The 18,562-nt window shown below is 41.4% G+C and overlaps 1 protein-coding gene across 1 annotated transcript; it reads right to left on the bottom strand.

Annotated features, from left to right (window-relative positions):
* Positions 1 to 2,122: 2,122 nt before the first annotated feature.
* On the bottom strand, positions 2,123 to 7,398 carry GPR78 (G protein-coupled receptor 78). The gene is made up of 3 exons (XM_008501818.2): positions 6,731 to 7,398; positions 6,172 to 6,285; positions 2,123 to 2,360 (listed from the first exon to the last, which is right to left on the bottom strand). Exons 1-3 carry the CDS (start codon positions 7,396 to 7,398, stop codon positions 2,123 to 2,125), a joined length of 1,020 nt encoding a protein of 339 aa, XP_008500040.1.
* Positions 7,399 to 18,562: the final 11,164 nt, after the last annotated feature.

Genomic DNA, 18,562 nt, shown 5'->3' with positions numbered 1-18,562 from the left:
ATAGCTTTAGGAGATTATTGCTGTAATAGATTTAAGGCTTATTACTTTTTTTTCTCCTCCACTATTTTATTAATACTAAGATAGAAAAAATTGAAGCATTACTTTTGTATGTCTTTGAAGTGACAGCTTAATACACTTAGCTATATGTAACATATTCCTTTCTTAAACTGAACACTATATTGATAAGTAAAAAAATTGAAAATTGAGCAACCCACCCCCCACAGAGATATCTGGTCCTTATGTTGCATCTGAAATGAAAGACTGAAGCATCAGGGTTTTGTAGGGGCACAGCAGAGGAAGGAGACGTGAAGGCAGAGAGAGAGAAAGAGAGATAGTAAAACTGGAAAGATTCCATAGATAATTTTTTTTTTCTGAAATACTGTATTTACACAAAATTGGAGAGAGTACAAATACTTTACTAAGAAGACAAAACTATCATAGTACATTCAATTTAAACACAGGCAGAACTATAGATCCAAAACAGAGGCCTAAGGTACTTGCAAGGCAAATAAATTTAAACAAAAAGACATCAGAAAGACCTCAGAGTAAAAAGCAGAAGATAAGAGAACACTGTATTTGTCGGGCAGCATCACCTCTCCATTTCAATGGGGCTACAGGAAGGTGCTCTCTGTCCTCACTGTGGAAGATGGGAAAAACTCTCTTGGTTAAGTGTATACTTGATTTTCAGCATGGAAACAGATCTGTAAACATCAAAGGAAATAATATTTGTGCCTAATCACATCCTTATATGCTTAGTTTGACCAGGAATAACCTTTATAATGCTTAATAGGTCAAGTCCATTATTACACAAAAAATAAAGGTTCTTTACAATTTTTTTAATATACTTCAGAATTGCTTTGGTTTTCCCTTACGTACTTGATTAGAAAATAGTAGCTTATTGAATGCCATAGAATATTTTGATTCATGAGTTACATAATCAAAGGAATATTGATCAAAAATAATACCCATATTTTTTCAAAGCCCAAAGTTTAGATTAAAAAAAAAATAAAGGGGAAATATACATACAATAATAAAGCAGCTTTGTTTCTTTGGGCATTTGGAAGCAGGTCTGTTATAATATCATTTAGACATCTCTTGGTATCACTTAAAATCTCCAGATTAATTGATCATTATAAAATAAAATATTGTACAGTATTATTACAATTCACCAGATATAGCCAATGCATGAAATATTTTACACATTATATATCCTTTAAAAAGAATTAATATATTTTAGCCTGTCCTTCAGAAACATTAGCTTCTGAAGTAATATATCTTAACCAAGTGTTTTCTGTCACTTCTACTGTCTAGCTGTTTTGTTTTTTGTTTTATATTTTTCTGAATAAAAGTTCATTAGGATAGGACTACTAGCTCAGAGATGGAACTACAATGTTTTTAACTAAATTTCATACATGTTTTCATTACAGTTGCTGCAGTTATTGTAATCACATACCACTGAAGTGCTAAATATTAGTAACTCAGATATGTGGACTTTGGTTATGGTTGATAGAATATTGTCATATCAACTATATGTACCACTTCCTACTGGCTATGTTACAATCATGATGCCTAGTAATAAATAATAATAGCAACAATCTCATATTCAAAGTGCTGACCCATATCACTCATCACTTGAGGCACCAGTACAATAAATCAATCCATTAAAAGACTTATTTGTAGTGTTTACAACTAACAGATCAGATCCTGTGCTGCCAAATTACGTGCACAGCATGGAGGACTCTGAGCCTCTCCTTCCAACCCAGGGGATTCCTGTGGTCCCAGAAGACAGTGGAATATCATATCTGATGTGGAATGCTCCAAAACATTACAAGTCTTCAGACATGTAACATTAGAAGTTCTCTAAGCTTCTTTAGAGCCTTCAAAGGCTCACTTAAGCCCCTTCAAACCTCCTCTGCTCACTCAGGGACAAGGCTTTGCTGTTTATTGTACCTGGCTGCAGACCAAGGAAGAGCCTTTCATGAAACTCCACAGTGAAATGCATCACATTAATGCAGCTTTCACACCTTGCAGACACTGTCACCACTGTAAGCATGAGAGGGCAAATGCAGCTTTCCAGGAGCAGCAAACATCTGTCTCATTAAGGGGAATGCTTCTCTTGCTGTTAGTTTGTTCTGTGCAAGCAGTAATCATTTTCAGTGTCGAGAGAGCTGTTGTACCCCGATGATGGATACAGGTCCCTCTTAAGTATCCTGTTGACCATGTTGATCAGAACTTTTTTGTACTGTTGACGTAAAAGTGAGTAAACAAATGGATCTGATGCAGCCTTACTGTAGGTGAGGCACTTGCTTATAATTCCCCAGTAGTAATTTATGGTAACAAAAGGAAGGAGCTCTATCAACCTGTTAAACATTAAAGAGATATGGAAACACTTGAGAGTTATATTCACACTGGGCTCAGTGCATTCTTCATGAAAAATTAATGTACTACTCATTTCCTTACAGTACATGGTCCCTGCAGATGAAGGGCCCTGTGCTTGCTTACTCCTTGGACTCAATAAAGATAAAAAGAACTTTCCTAAAAAGGCCAGTGGGAGAAAAGGATCCTTCCCTCTATGGAAACAGAGAAAAACTGGGTTTTCAGTGTTAATGTTCCCATGCATGTAATATGAAGAAATGCTGCAGTTTATTGTTCACTTTCTGAATTTAGAGGTATGCTGGCAAGTGGTGAAAATCTTGGTGACATAACTGACTACCCTTCTTCCATGGCAAACTTCAGATAGACACAGGTGACCTGGGGGACCACTCAACTCAGTTGTCTAAGTCCAGCTGCTTAGTGGCACTTGAGCCATTTGGGCACAATCCCCTTGGCACCAGGCTGCTGGTACTGGAAGCTGTGCATCTCCTCAGTGTCATATCTGCCAATTTATGTGGAGGTTTTGGATACTATGCATCTCAAATGATTCCAGAAACTTAGTCTAGATCACTGAATCCACCTCCTTGGATACAGAACAGTGAACCTGCATTAGACCACAACACATAAGTAAAGAGGATTCATTTTAGACTGTTGTAGTATGAAGAAAAATGTGGCAGTGCCTGAGAAGAGAATTTTGTATAGTATAGTGTGCTTAGGAGCACAACTGCATCCACTTACCTGTGGAAGGTTCTGTGTGCACTTGGCTGACCACTAGTTTTGCCAAAGAAAATCAGGAAACAAAACTTTTATCATCATTACATGACCAGCCAGCTGCCTCCAGAGCTGTGTCTCCTGGTCTGTGCTTCAGGGATGATTAGTGGCCTCAGCACCTTCACTGAGCTACGTGTATAATCATGGGGGAGAAACTGCAACTAAGTTAAACAATTTTTCCACTGAAGTGAGAACAAACCTGCAGGCTGTTCCAGCAAGTGTCTGGCATCTGCAGTGAGCAAACTCTCCATGCAGGTGAAAAGAACAGGGTAGGAAGTTTCTATTACCTTTAAATCTTCTGTGAAAGCTTTTGTAGGAGCAAGAATATAGTATTGCATTATATTCATTCCAGAAGAAGTACTGTCAAATAAGATAGCCCTTTTCTATACCCTAAAACATTACTGTTTGAAAACACATGATCAGCAGCTTCCTCAAGCCTTGAGGAACCTTCTGGCCTCATTCCAAAGAGCAGAGCTTCCAACTTGAAAAGTGTTGACTTTTGAACGTGTTTGGATCCCTTTGCATAAAAAAGCTGACCTAGCTCCACTGAGACTGAACATGTCAACAAGTGGTTGAACTCTGATAGGAGAATTTCTCATTTGTATATGTAACATTCAAATCATTCCTATGGCAAGTACATTTAAAAACCAGATTACTTCTTTTTGAAACTGCTTGCAAAAGTTCCAGTGAATTCAAAACAGACAACAGGAATAATAAAAAAAATTGACATATAAACAACTGTACAATATAGAACACTTATTGCATGGTTGCCTAGGTTTATCTCATCCTGTATAGCATCCTAAGGCAAGAAATATACATTTGATATTTACATGATTGATGGTTTTATAAACACCATAAATACGAAGAATAAGGTATCTTTCAGATGTATTACTGTGTGTTACTTTTTATGCACTATGGGTCCAAACAATTGCCCTGAAGCCAACAGAAGAAAAATTACACAGATTTTAATAAGATAAAGGGCCTGGCTAAATCAAGTCAACCTTAGAAATATCCATCTGAATGCATCATAGTATCATTCTCTTGTTTTCAGTGCTGCTACACAAAAAAAAAAAAAAAAAAAAAAAAAAAGAAATTAATCTGTCAACTGTTAGTGAACAGAGAAATATATTGTTAATGCTCATAATCTCATTCACAGTTCTGAAATGAGGAGCAAATACTGAGCTCACAATATGACCTGAGTCACCACAGCAAAGAGCAGGAGCATGAGGAAGCATCTTTCCCATTGCCTCCAAGCAAGTGAAAGAGCAGCAAGTTCTCCAGCCTCACCTCCGCCACCACCAGTTTGTACCTAGTGCCACCTGGATACTGCCCTGCATTTGGGGCAAAGAGGATGGCTCCCCAAATGCTTCCCATTTTGCTGTCACTCAAGTCAGTCCTTGTGACTGAGACAGAAGCTGTACTTAACATGCATGTTTACATAAATCAGCCCTCAGTCTTCTCCCTAGTGACACATGAGGCACCAGTTTGGCACACATCATACATTTGCCAAATGCAAGGTCTAAAGAAGGAGGTCGCTTTTATTTTAGAAGCTTATGAGAAATATTTCCACCCTGGATAATGTGGCAGTGCTGGAATTTGCTGAGCTTGGTAATGTTAAGATGGAAAGAAGATGGCAAAATTCACTTTGCTCAATATAATTATATCCTGATTATGGTAAAAGTGTGTAGAAAATGACTCATAATATACTGAACAGCGATCAATTAACCTTTTAACTCTATGATGTAATGTTAATATTTGTAATAATCCTTTCAACTGCAGAAAAAAAAGCAGCTACCTAGAAAATCAGTTAGGAACCCCTTTCAACATATAAACAGAAACTAAAATAAATGTCATCCTAAAGGTTAACTAGCCATTCTCTTTTTTGTGCACTGGCCTAAATCTGTCCCCTTACCCATGTAAAGAAAGGGCAATGACAATAATCATAAATGGCCACTGATCATAAATGGCCTACATATGTGTGGTTGTATAAGATCAGAGGCTAAAAGTGGACTATTTCTGTAAGGTGGAGTGGCTGCAGACCCTGGCAGCATGGTAAAAACCTTGAGGAAGCTCTGACTAGGGTGGTTTTTCAGATTAGTGCATCTTCCTCAACAGAAGTCAGTTCTCTTCAAAGGTGTCTTGAACACACTGTGAAGTGGCAAATATATTTTAAAATCACTTTTGAAAGATGTAGTTCATTTCAGGTTTGATATTAAAGGCTAAATCCTGAGGTCCTGCAATCTGGTATAGTTGTATTGACTTCAGGCTCACTGATTAATGCAAGAGTTAAAAATAATAACCATATGTTTTATAAAGACTATACAAGTATTGAGTGAGAATGATGCATTACTACTTAAAAGGCACAAACACCAATAATTTTGGCCAGCTGAGGAGCATGGTGTTTCCTATATATTTTAAAAGTCTAATTATTGCATTTCACAGGAGATAATTTACACCTCGTTGTGAGACCAAGTTGCACCATTAGCAATATATTTACAGACATTAATTTTTCCAGACACAAAGGTTATCTGAAAAATTATCAACCTCAATAAATTTAAATCTTGTCACCTCAGCTTCCAATAGCAGCAAGATCGGCCTTATACCTTTTAAAGCCAGCAACCTGAGCTAATCTGGACAAGCTGTCTGCTTTCCTCTCTATTGCTCTAGTTGTGCTAATAAGGAAGGGTGGCGAGTCTTTTAAACTGCTTTTCTGTCCCACTGGCATGTAATTAATTCCTGATACTTCTCCTAAAAGCTTCTTGCTCTTGGCAGAGGTGCCCAGACCTAGCTGCAATGAGGAAAGGAGAGCCAGAGGCTGCCAAGGCTTTGCCCAGCAGGCTGGGTATATTGGCAGGGTATTTTGTGTGTGGTTGTGTTGTGTGTGTGTTCTCCGCCCTTCAGAGCCAGCCCCATGTCTCCATCAGGCTTTGGCACCCCAAAATCATCTGTATCCCCCTCGCCAACCACCTGCACGTCTGAGGGCAAATTAGTCCATGGAAATCCCTCACCCCAATAGGAGATACTAACCTGGTGATAATGTAAGGACCAAAACAGACCACAAATGACCCTATAAAAATACTGATTTTCTTGGTAGCCCGCTGCCTCCTCTGTTTCTGCTCATTAAGACAGCGCTGCTTCACACTGCAAGGGAAAAGAGCAGGTGGTGGGTTAAGGCAAGAAGGGGGGAGGTGAGAGATGAGCACTGGGGAGAGGAGGACTATCTTCTGGTCCCAAAAGCCCCTGTCCCGGGGGATGGGAGGGCAGGGCAGCCCCTATGCTGCCTGGCAGGAGGGCCTGGGGATGGGGGCACTAACTGTAGCAGCAGATCCCTGTTAAAGGGGTCTCAGGCAAGGGGGGGCTACCAGCAAGCAGGACAAGCATTTAAACAATGCAGGCTACAAAAGCACAAGCCACTGTCTTCTGGCACTGTAAGCAGCACCTGAAACTAGACACACAAAGTGCTTTGCCATGTGGCTGGGACAGACAGGAGCCCAGAAAAGGATGCTGGGGAGGCAGGATATCCTCTCTGCCCGAGGTACGTACCTCAAGTGCCCTGGGGCTGTGAATATTAACATGCGCACATTACCTGGGGTGGATATCCACTAGCAAAACCAGAGTCTGCATGGTAATAATGTCTATCCTCTTGCAGTGGAACCGAGCAACTTTCAATACCTTCAAATAGGTGAAACACAAGATCACCAGTGACAGCATGAAACTGGTGGAATGAAAGACGATGGTGAACACTGTAAACCTTCTGCGCTCTGTCTCTTCCTTCAAGTGTAAGGTGCAAGAGGCATAAACACTGCTGTAATCTACCCACGAGTAAAACAAGGATACCAAGGGAAATGTAAGGGAGTGAAGCCAGGAGTAGCCCATCAGTATGACAGCATCCTTATACCGCATCTTGCTCGTGTAGCTTAAGGGGAACACCACAGCAATCCATTTGTCGATGCTGAGCGCTGCCATACTCAGCATCGTGTTGGAAGTCAGGAAAGTTTCCAGGAAACCCACTGCTTTGCAGAAGCAGCCCCCGAGGGGTTGCTGGCTCTTCAGGATCCCCAGCAGGGTAAAAGGCATGTTCAGGATGGTGAGGAGCAGGTTGCAAAAGGATAAGTTCACCAGGAAAACCCCAGAGACCTGCTTGCGGATCTCCGTACTGTAGATGAAGCATAGCAGCACCAAGAGATTGGAGAGCAGAGAGACAACCAGCACCAGCACGAGGAGCAACGCCAGCAGCACGCCTGCCAAGTCCATCTCTCAGCGGGTCACCTGGAGCGGGCGAGGGCAGGAGGAAGGGGGCATCCGAGCCGGCACCGAAGCCTCGCCTGCCGCCCGCGGCCGCCCGCGCATGTTGCCGGCTGCGCGGGCCGGATAAGCAGGGAGCAGAGCCGGGGGCAGTGGGGCGTAGAGAGAAGATCAGGGAGGGGGTAGAAGAGCCCAAGGTACAGGGAGAGGGGAGCGGGGCTGGGCGGACGGCAGGGGCCGGGTCGGGGGTATGGGGGGAAGAAGACCCGCGGGGCAGCGGGGCCAGGCAGTAGGGTCGGGAGGAACAGAGCGTGAGCCGAAGGTAAAGGCGCGGGGCGCCCGGGGACCAGAGTGGGGGCTGTCGGGACTGGAGCTATAGGGGCTATAGGGCAGCCGGGGCCGGGGGTAGCGGGGACCCGGTCTGGGGGCAGCCGAGACCCAGGGGCAGGGGTAGGGAGGAGCCGGGGCCGGGGGTCTAGGTCCACCGGGAGCCGCGGGCGGGTCCGGGGCGCGGCGCTCGATGTGCGCTGTCCGCGGTGCTGAAGCGGGCGCTGCCCCGACGGGCGCGGTGCGCCCCGCGGCGGGCGGCGGGCGCCGGTCCGGCGGGCGCTGGAGCTCCGTCAGGCACTGAGCAGCTTCCCCCTTCGCCCGGCCCCTGAAATACTCCGGGCGCGGAGCCTCCCGCGGCGACTCATGCGCAGACGAGGTAGCTGTGAGGCAAAGGCTCAGCCGGGGTTCGCGGAGTCGGTCTGATCCGCTCCCGGACCGCAGGCGAGAGCAACAGAAAGCCCAATTTTCCGCTAATGCGCAGCTCAGGAAGGATCAGACTTGGCGACGAGTTGCTTGATAGCAGTTGCATCTCTGCGCTACGCCCAGGCACACCCTGAGCAAGCCGGCTGTATCCATCCGGCGTTCCTGAACTCGTCAAAAAGCTTGCAGCTGGTCCCCTTGGAAGGTTCTCCCCCTTTCTCCGAGGGATTATTTGCCCAGACTTTCCCCCCCTTTATTTCATAGCACCTAGAGGAGCTATGATTGCCCTCTTGGGTATCCTCACTGTTCCCCTCAGCCAGCAATAAGGGAAGGATGCTGCTTGGTTAGAGGCTTCACTCAGGCCACTTGGACTCACCCTGTCAAAACCCCAGCTGACTGAACAAGTGCCCACAGTAGGGTGCCAGTGATGGCACATTTTGTGGAAAACTATGGTGTCTCTCTTCCCATTTTTCATTTACACTGTTACAGAAGTGGAATAATAAGAATGGTTCTTTCATTTATCACATTGTGGCAAAATCTGAAAAGACAAACATGAAGGAGGCTATAAATTCTCCCTCTGCAGTTATCAGGGAAGTGGACCACTGGGCTAATTCCCAAAGACACCATAAGTTTTATATTTAAAGGAAAATAAAAGTGAGTAAGTTTTGGTGCACCAGAACACTGGCACAGGAAACAGCTGCCATGTCTAATTACTGTCACATTTTACAGATGATAGCTAGAACTGACATGAAGAAAAAGAAGAATAAAAGATAGCTTTCCCACTATCCAAAATTATTAATATCCTTAGAAAATTCCGTACTTAATACATATTGTATATATCATCCCTACAATGTAGTCTTGTCACACAAGTGTGACCACTGTGCAAATAACTATGTGTAGAACTGCTTGAAAGCAATGGTTTGGGGGTTTTTTCCTTCTCAAAAGCAGTTATGTTTTGGATCATGCCCTAGTTGAAAAACTTGTTGTGGCATGTTATGTCTTCAGAACAAAGCAAAAAGACATGACTTGTGTTATTTGGAAGAAAAGGACCAGCACTGTATTACTCTTCAGGATGAAAAGAAAATTAATGTTTTCCTTGATCAGAAAGCTGTCTTTTACAAAATTATAAAAGTGCAGATACATTTGACAGTGGTAATGCTTGAAAAACAAAAATCCAATATAAATCTGTATAAGCATTTGAGAAAAACAATCTATAAAAGCACAACAATAGCAACTCAGTTGCTGCATTTTTATCATCAGGGAACCAACACTGCAGAGCTAAACACAGTACAGAATTTTAGGAAGAACCAAACTATCGTGGGAGAAGCTGTCTGTACCCACTCAGAGCAGAGGTTTTGCAATTACTGCCTCTCTCATATCAGCAATTCTTAAAATTCCTACTAGACAGAACCCATCTGCAACCTACCTTCCATTTAATAGTATGACAAGGTTAGGGACCTTTTATTTTAGCCATCTGGGAGTAAAGGCTGTCTGTAGACTGATGTCAGGTTGGGCAGATGCTATTTTAGATCATCACAGAGATAACCTAGATGTGCTGTCCTGTCACTGAAAGATACTTGAGAAGATAGTTCCTGATGGATCCAGGCAGAGGGTAAATTCTCTCTCTCTGTCTCTCTGTTCCACACACATATAATTTCTCTCACATATCCTTTTCAAATGAAGAATTATTTCTGAAAACTAATGGAGAAAGAAAACATCAAAAGAAGACAAGAAAAAAACCAAACAGTGGCAAGCAGCAAAAAGGGAAAAAAAAATTCTGCTTTTTCATGTGTGCTGTGCCCTGCAACAATATCCAGGATCTAAAGAATATAGTAGGGATGCCACTGTTGGACTTCCTCCAATCTTTTCATTGGACCTTTGTCAATGTTAGAAGTATATGCATAAGCTCTAGTGTGCCATGGGTCCTTTGGCAACAACCCATAACACTTCATACCAGCTGCCTTTTAATCAGATGTTCAAATGTTCATTTACAGATTACAAGGCTAAAAACAGTTGCTCGTGTGAGACCAGAAGGCTTGAATTTGCCAGTGTGGGTTCACAAATGTGACAATCTGCCACCTCAGTCCCTGAAAACACACATGCTCATGCTACCTTCTTGCCTATAAGGAGACATTCATAAATCACTGTGAGTGCCCACAACACTCATACTGAACACACATATTTCCCCAATCAAGGTCTTACAATATTCCCTTTAATAATCAAGATGCTGTTTTTCTTGAAAGTGAGGACTGTGGAGACTGCTGTAATAGAGATTGCTGCAGTCGAGATAAGAGAAGGGGAAAAAAAATGTTCTGGTCATTAATTAACCTTTTATAGAGATAGATTATTCAGTTAGCACATATTAGATAAGTACTTGATACTTTTATTCTGATAGCTGCTTCACTCATTAAATCTTGTATTCATCTGTTCTAAATATTGACCACAACTTACAGGATTTAATGGTTAGTGGACTGCATTCATTGGAAAGAAATAGGGGATGATTCAAATTCTCTTTTAGTTTCACTCCAGAAGAGATGTGTCATGCAAATTTCAGTACAGATCATAACTAACCAAAAATCACCTCTAATCAATGTATTCTGCAATGGCTAGCAACACATTTAATTTGGTTCTATTTTAAGAAATCACCATGAAAGAAGGAGATCTCAAAAAAATTATATCAAATAATCAGCAAGTACAGAGAAAAGCAACCCATACCCCAGACTATCTTATAATAGGTCCCTTATAGTAGAGGGGAATTAAATTATATTAATAAGTATGGGGGGAAATGAAGTGATTCATGGAACTGATCTTAAGAACAAATCTTTTCACTTCTAAGACACTTGCTAAAAAGCGACCCATTTAAAAAATGAGCAAGAATGGCTGATACACATGATATTTTTCAGCATGCTCTATAAATATCTCTGGTATTCATAGTTCCCAACAAGTACATGGAATATCTTCTCACCACCCAAATAGCAGCAGGTGTGCCATTGTTGTCACATCAGTTTGAATGAAGCTTTAGTGAAGCTAGAGCTCTTCAATCCATCAAGACTCATCAGAAACAGATTTTTAAATTTTTATTCCCTTGTTCTTTTTTTATTCCTTCTTTCTTTTCAGAGTCATGTTTCATTATACTTTGAACTATAGGGTCTTTGAGTAAGCAGGGTGTCCCTACCTGCTAGGCTAACGCAGCTTGTATTCTTTCTGGAACAGTAAGACAAATAACCAAGCAGACAGTAGTTAACATAATAACTACCATGCTGTTAATCTCTTTAGAAAAAGATGTGAGGCCTGACTCATCAGTCTAATAAAATTCTGCAACACTTTTCCTGTGGCAGAATTCCAGTCAGCATATTTACCACCTGTGGAATAGCTTTGTCATAAAGATCTTCCTAAAATGGCATAAAGCCAAACTGAAAGGTCTACACATTCCTGCTGTAGAGCCGACTTTGCAGGGGAAAAAAAAAGAGCAGTAGAAAGCATGGATATTTATCATAACTACCTGGAAAGGGAGAAGAGCAAAAGAAATATGAAGATCAACCATGCAGGAGTTCTCCCAACTGAAATTACTTCAAAATTGCTTAAATATTGTGATGAAGAATCTGACTGTTCAACAGATAATTTTGCCGTTTTATTAAAACTGTACACTTGCAAAACTATTTGGCTTATGTTTGTGCAAACTTGATGCAGTCCTAAAGTCTTTAAAAAATTATGTCAAAAGAATTTAAGCTGAAAATGTAGAAATTGGAACTGAGGTTGGGAAAAAAAAAAAAAAAAAAGAAAAAAAAAAGAAAAAAAAGAAAAAATACCACAAGGAAAAATGGTGAGACCACACCTCAAATACTGTGTTCAGTTTTAGCCCTCACTCCCACGCTACAAAGAAGGACACCAAGCCCTTTGGCTGGCTCTAGGGGAAGGAGTGCATGAAAACAGCTGAGCTCTGTTCTGAGCTCTCTGCTCAGAAGTAGTTTAAGCAGATGCTGAATCAAAGGCACAGAGATAGCTGGACTTGTGGGGTGGGCACGTTTGTCATAGGTTGAACTCAGACATGACCTGAGAAGTTGCAAGGGGGTGAATTGCTCTGGCATCATGGCACAGTGACTCTTGGTTGGGCAAATCCCCTTCTATGGGACAGATATAACTTGTGTCCTCATGGACAAGCTGCAAACCAGTGTTGCTAGGATGCTGGAATGATCTGTGTTGGAAGAGACTTTAAAGAAAATCTAGTTTCAACACCCCCCTGCAGAGACACCTCTTAGCAGGCCAGGTTTCTCAAAAGCCCCATCCAACATGGCTTTGAATACTTCTAGTGATGGAACAGCCTCAGCTTCCCTGGGCAACCTTTGCCAGTGCCTCACCACCCTCACAGTAAAGAATTTCTTCCTAATATCTAATCTGAATTTAATCTCTTCCATCTACAAAGCATTACCCCTTGTCCTGTCACTACATGGCCTTGCAAAAAGTTCCTCTCTGAACTCTGTTGTATGCCCCTGCTTCCTCTGCCCCAGCCCTTTAATCTTCAAGTGTTAAACTTTCCATGGCAGGTGCTTGCTTGAACATCCCAAGCAACACTTTGCCTTTCCCCAAGCTCTCCCTGCAGAGAGGTTTCTTCACACCCCCACTAACAGGTACAGCTTCTATCCATGAAGGTAATAAACTGGCACCATCTGCTTCAAGGAATAAATAGCAAGATATTTTTCTGTATGATCTAGGGACTGCCCTTCCATCACACCCATCCCTTCCCCCTGTTTACCCACCCCTCCACCCACCCCCACATCCATCCACAGGAATATGTTCTTGAAGAAAAAACTCTGGCTCAGAAGTGACTTAACTCTAACAAATAGAATTGGCAGGTAATAAATAGGACTGTATTATGCTGCTTTCATAAAACACTCTCTGGGGATAAGACATTTAAATGTGAACAGAGGCTATTTTGCACACACAGCTATTTTGGAGCCTCTATTATCATGCACCTTTCACTGAGTGTATTAAAAAAAAGCCCAATACCAAAAAGCCCCCCTTTCATTAAGGTAAAGAAAGAAAATCAAAGAAGTGCCAGGACAAAATTGACCCTGTAGAATGTAAACTCCACACACTGGCATAGAAGGGATTTCCTCAGTCAGTGTGATGTTGCTTAGGAACAATAATCACATGTAGCCCCAGATATTCCCCTCTGGTTCTGCAGGGGCACTCAGTCCCCCCAAGCAGCAAAAGGATATCACCCCCTCCATGGGGCTTACTCTTACCTTTACTTGGGAGCTTTCATATGGAGAATGTGGGACAAGGCAGTCTCCAGTTCTCTCAGGAATCCCACCACAAACCTATGCTGCCAAGGTTGATAAGGTAAATTCATAAATGAATAGGATTAAAGAACTGAAGCATAAGCTGGAGATGGTTCCTACCTTTGCCACAAGAAAAGCTCTCCTCCCCAATACTCTGTGGTGAAATAACCCTGATCTGACCTCTCCTGCATCTGTGGCTGGGGGGACTTGAGGAATCCTTGGACTGGACTCGTGCTTGTTTCCCACATCACATATTTGCATGTACCTTCCTCAAACCCTGCTCCTGGGGGAGGACAGTAGGCACCTACATCTTCCACGGGGAGTGGAAGAAGAAATGCCACCCGCTTCTCTTGCAAGAGCCCAAGAGCCCCAGGACATTATCCACAGCTGAAGCTCTCTGTCACACCTAGCTAGGCACAACATCTGAGAAGTGCCAGAAAATTTACCCTGGACAGGGTCCAGGAAAACATTTTTTCCTCCTTATGCTGGTGAGGTTCCTTGAGTTTTGTAAGCTCTGCAATTTCTTTGGAGGTATATTACAAATTATTAATTTATCCTGAATTCTAAATTATGATTTTTTATAATTATATTCATTTTGGTGCCTCTTAATGTCATTTGGGTTTTTTGCTCTTTCCTGGATAATTGTTTTCATTAATGTGCCAGTAGTCTTGGAAACAGCTAAGCAGAGCTTGGTACCTAACATCTAGCTTTATGCAATGAGTTGAGCAAGTGAAAATACACTGGTGTATTGTCATACACAGAGCAGCTCTGGGCAACTTGCGTCTAGAGCTGCTGGGAGCTCTCCCTGCTATTACAATGCAGGCCCAGCTGCTGGTACTTTTGACACAGCAACTTAAAAAAAAATGGGGAGAGATATCTGAAAAAAGACTTCCACCCACAATCCCTAAATTGCTTCAGGAGGAGAGAAAGCCCCCTCACTAGCTGGGCTAATTCAAGTGTAGGTTTAGGATAGGGAAATCTTGGTTTTAATTCTCTAACCTTCCTGAGTACTCTGGGGTAAGAAAAAATCTTCCTTGTTTTAATCTAGACAGGGCTGAGGCAGTAACTGAACTGCTGAGTGACAGAAGGCAGACATATCTTATCTGTGGTTTAGTGGAGCAATTGGAAAGCTTTCATTTGGTTCTAACATTGAAGAGAAACAAATTTAACATCTTGAAATGTCTCATGAAATTGCTTTCTGTCCATTCCCGATGAGCAGCGCTCAGCCTGCACCCTCCTTACCTTGCATTTTTTTAACCATGTTTAAGCAAATTTCCACTCCTCTCACTCCTCTGCACAATTTGCTATGTCTTATATTCACAGCATCAAATTATGTGCAGCATAGATTTTAATTTCTCTTTAGACTCTGCCTGTGAGGTGCCACCCTGGTAGGGACTGAAATCACCCTTAGAGAAACAGCAAATAATTATACCTGTCAGTATTTGAGCAGCATTTGAAATGTGGAAATTCCTGAAAAATCATGTTCTATGATGACCATGTCATCTTTGGTCAGGTACCTGCTCATTCTAGGTCAGCGATGGGTAAGAAGCACCATACCAAGGGGGAAATGCTCCAGGTCAGTGCAGACTGAAGCTTTGGCTCTGAGCAGGACTAGATGGCACATCGGATGCAGCCTTGGAGTGGTGTAGTGGAGAGAAGGCAGGGATGGACCTCAAACATGGGTAATGGTGGCCTGGGAGTAAACTACATGGCGTACAGGATCTGCTGCAGAACAGTGATCACTGACCATGACAATATCTCAGCAGAGCCAATTGCTGTCCTCAGCAACCATGACACTTATGAACAGCATTTCTAATTGTTATAAATCTAGTAAAACTGTGCCAAGAACAGCTCTTTAAGCTCATTTTATACAATTATCCAAGTTCTTTGAGATTCTGTATGTGCTATTCCTTTCCAATTATATTGCATAATTGTATTTGAAAAACAGGTTGTTGCTAACTCTAAATGGGTTTCTGCACAGCTTGGAAGACAGTATTGCCTTGAAAGTTGGGGGGGGGGGTTGTTAAGTAGCTAATGTTTAAAATCAAGGTATATTAACAGATTTTCTTCTGACATTCTGTCAAAAATGGCTATGATATTATATTGTTTGGACTATAGCATAAATAAAAATTCAATCTTGATGGACAAAGGAGTCCTGTGTGGGATGATGTGCCAAATTTGTCCTGACTGATTGCTCTTACTCAAAAAAATGAATGGCTCCTTTCTGAACTCCATTTGTTCAGCTTTAACTTCAGCCAGGGGATTGTTTACACATGTCTTCACCAGGTTGAAGAGTCAGATACCTAAATTCTGCTACTTTAAAATAACATAAATTCGTAGAAAAGACCTTGTTGGAAAAAACTCTAAGATTATCAAGCCCAACTGTTAACCTAGCACATCACCAAGTCCACCTCTAAATTACCTCTCTAAGCACCACATTGCACATCTTTTAAATACCTCCAGGGAAGGTAACTTTACCACTTTCTTAGTCAGCCTGCTCCAATGCTTGACCACCCTTTTGGTGAAGAAATTTTTCATAATATCCAATATAAACCTCCTCGGGCACAACTTGAGGCCATTTCTTCTTGTTCTGTCACAAGATACATAGGAGAAGAGACAAACTACCACCTCACTACAACTTTGCTTCTAGTAGTTGGAGAGAGAAAAAAAGCTTCCCTTGCAGCCTCCTTTTCTCCAGACTAAATCACATCAGTTTCCTCAGCTGCTCCTCATCAAGACTTGTTCTCCAAACTCTCCTCTAGCTTCATTGCTCTAGTCTGGACATGCTTCTTTGTAGTGAGGGGCCTAAAACATGATGCAGGGTTAGAGCTGTGTCCTCACTAGTGCTGAGTACAGGGGGACAATCAGATTAAGATCATAATTTTTCAGTCCTTACTTTGAGCCCTTTTCAGCTGAACATGTGTCCTTCATAGTGGAAATCATGAGCACAGATGGGCTGACAGCAGGTAATACCCCACTGATGATGAAGGCTGTTAGATGATGAAGGTTCCTATTAAATAATCTGTTGTTGTAGCAGATAAAGCTGATTTCTAAGTTGCCTGAAAATCCTTGTTTCCTCCCAAGTTCAGAGGGCATTTTTTTAGTAATATAAATTAAAACTAATAACCCTACAAGTATGATTTTATGCTGGCTGTTTTAAAACATATACTGTATTGTACTTCTTATGTAGCTGAGTGATCTGGACCACTGTAGGTTATGGACCTCCTCATTGTCTGCATTCTCTTCTTAAGCTGAAGCTTTTTTCAGTGATCTTATATTATCTCCTAAGTTCCTGATCAAAGTATTAAATAGCACAGACCAAAACCAATTTCCCATGGTATTCTCTAAGAAATATAATAATTGATGGTATTTCTCAACTTAAAATTGCCTTTTATGTAAACTGATTTTTATAAGAAATAGCTCGCAAAAAAACCTGGCAGCTGTATTCCATTGTTGCGGAAAAAAAGACATTTTTGAAAGTAATGATTGAAATCTGAACATTTCTACATTCAAAATCTCCAAAGGATGTTTTAAATAAAAGCGACACGCAGAACAATTCTGCAGACTATGAGGAGCAATCTTGTAAGAGAAACAAGAATTGCAATCTCGTAAAACAATGTGTGCTGTTTTATAAAACTAGATTTTTTAACACAGTGTTAGTGGCTGCTGGAGGCATGGGGTGACTTCCTGATCTGCAGGCTTTATTCCTGCTCCTTCTTGAATGTGGTACAAACCCATTTTTGTATATTTTAATCAGATAAACATCCAGATGATACCAGGTAATAGCAAAACAATATGCAGAGCTGAAAATGCTGTTTCCCTCTCTCCAACAGGCAGATGGTCAGCTCATACCTATTCTGTTTTCTTATTCCAGGATCAGCTGGCCATGAAGCTTTCCAGCAGCTCTGCTGAAGGCCCAATTTCCTGGTTCCCAAAGGCACTCAATAAGATTAAACTGGAGTGACTAAGCATGTACCTTGTTTTTCCAAACCAGTCTATGAACAAGGACAAACCATCATTTCTGGTTAAACTCTAGTTGAACTAGCAAAAAAATAATATGAAAATAAAATAATGAAAAAAATTTATTCTTAATATGGTGGACATGGAAGAAGAATGTCCAAGTGATCCCGTTAAGGTTACTTGGCTTAGTTGCTTATTTGCATTTTATTTATCTTTCTGCAATTTTTTTTTTTTTTTTTTTGCTAGCCCTGTCCTCTGTCCTTGGATGACATAAGTAACATAAAAAACCCTCAGCAAAACAACAAAGCAAAACAAAAAATATCAGAATTTTAAGTCTTTTTTTCCCCTCTGGGAATGTATATATTTGGCCACACTGAGAATAAACTGCACCATCCCAGCACCTACTTCTCTCATCACTGATTGCCTTTAAATATTCTCAATTTATAGCTTTAGTGCTGGAAAGCAAGGAGTGTCATATTCAGAGTACTTTTCAGCTGGCTAAGCACTAATGGATGATGATTAACAAGAAAACCTCTTTCCTTGCCAGTCTAGGCTAAAAGCAAATTGCTTATTTGGCCAATGTGTGTGTTTATTGTCCATGTATCTGAAAAAAATTAGAAGCAGAAATGTATCTACATAAATGTTTCATTAAGTAGTGGACTAACTTAAACACTTCTTTTTGCTTTGTCCAGATATAAGTTCAGTTTCAAAACTGGTTCACAAGCATTTTGTCAAGCTGAATATATTAGAGTCCTGTTTGTTACAAAAACTGTACCCAAATCCCCAAATACAGACTGGTAAGTGCTGTTCTCTATTAACCATCTGGTTGAGAGTTGGATGGAGGAATAAATGGTCAGAAAATAACAAATAAGACCATCATAGATCAAGACACACAACTGGTGATAGAATTGCTCATTGGCTCAGATTTTAACCCACTTGGTTTGCCAGCATCATGTGGAGCATGCAGTGGAGAGTGTTAAGCCACTCACCAGAAAGATTTCACATTTTGACAATTCAAACCTATATTTTGTCCCCTCTTTTAAAAGTGAACAAGAAGCTTTCCCCAAAACCTAGTGGGAAAAGCTTACATTACAATCACTGAGAGTACAGTCACCAGCTTTTACACCAATTTTTTGATGGTAAAGGCTGCATTCCCTTTGTGGCTTTTACAGAACTCCCAA

This window comes from Calypte anna, chromosome 4B (assembly GCF_003957555.1).
Source record: "Calypte anna isolate BGI_N300 chromosome 4B, bCalAnn1_v1.p, whole genome shotgun sequence".
NCBI lineage: Eukaryota > Metazoa > Chordata > Aves > Apodiformes > Trochilidae > Calypte > Calypte anna.
This window is presented reverse-complemented; position numbering and strand designations above follow the sequence as displayed.

Coding starts and splice junctions, on each gene's coding strand:
- GPR78 (XM_008501818.2), bottom strand. CDS start 7,398: ATGGACTTGGCAGGCGTGCTGCTGGCGTTGCTCCTCGTGCTGGTGCTG. Junction 6,286..6,730: donor CTAGTGGATATCCACCCCAG/GTAATGTGCGCA, acceptor TTTCCCTTGCAG/TGTGAAGCAGCGCTGTCTTA. Junction 2,361..6,171: donor GGTCCTTACATTATCACCAG/GTTAGTATCTCC, acceptor AATGTTTAACAG/GTTGATAGAGCTCCTTCCTT.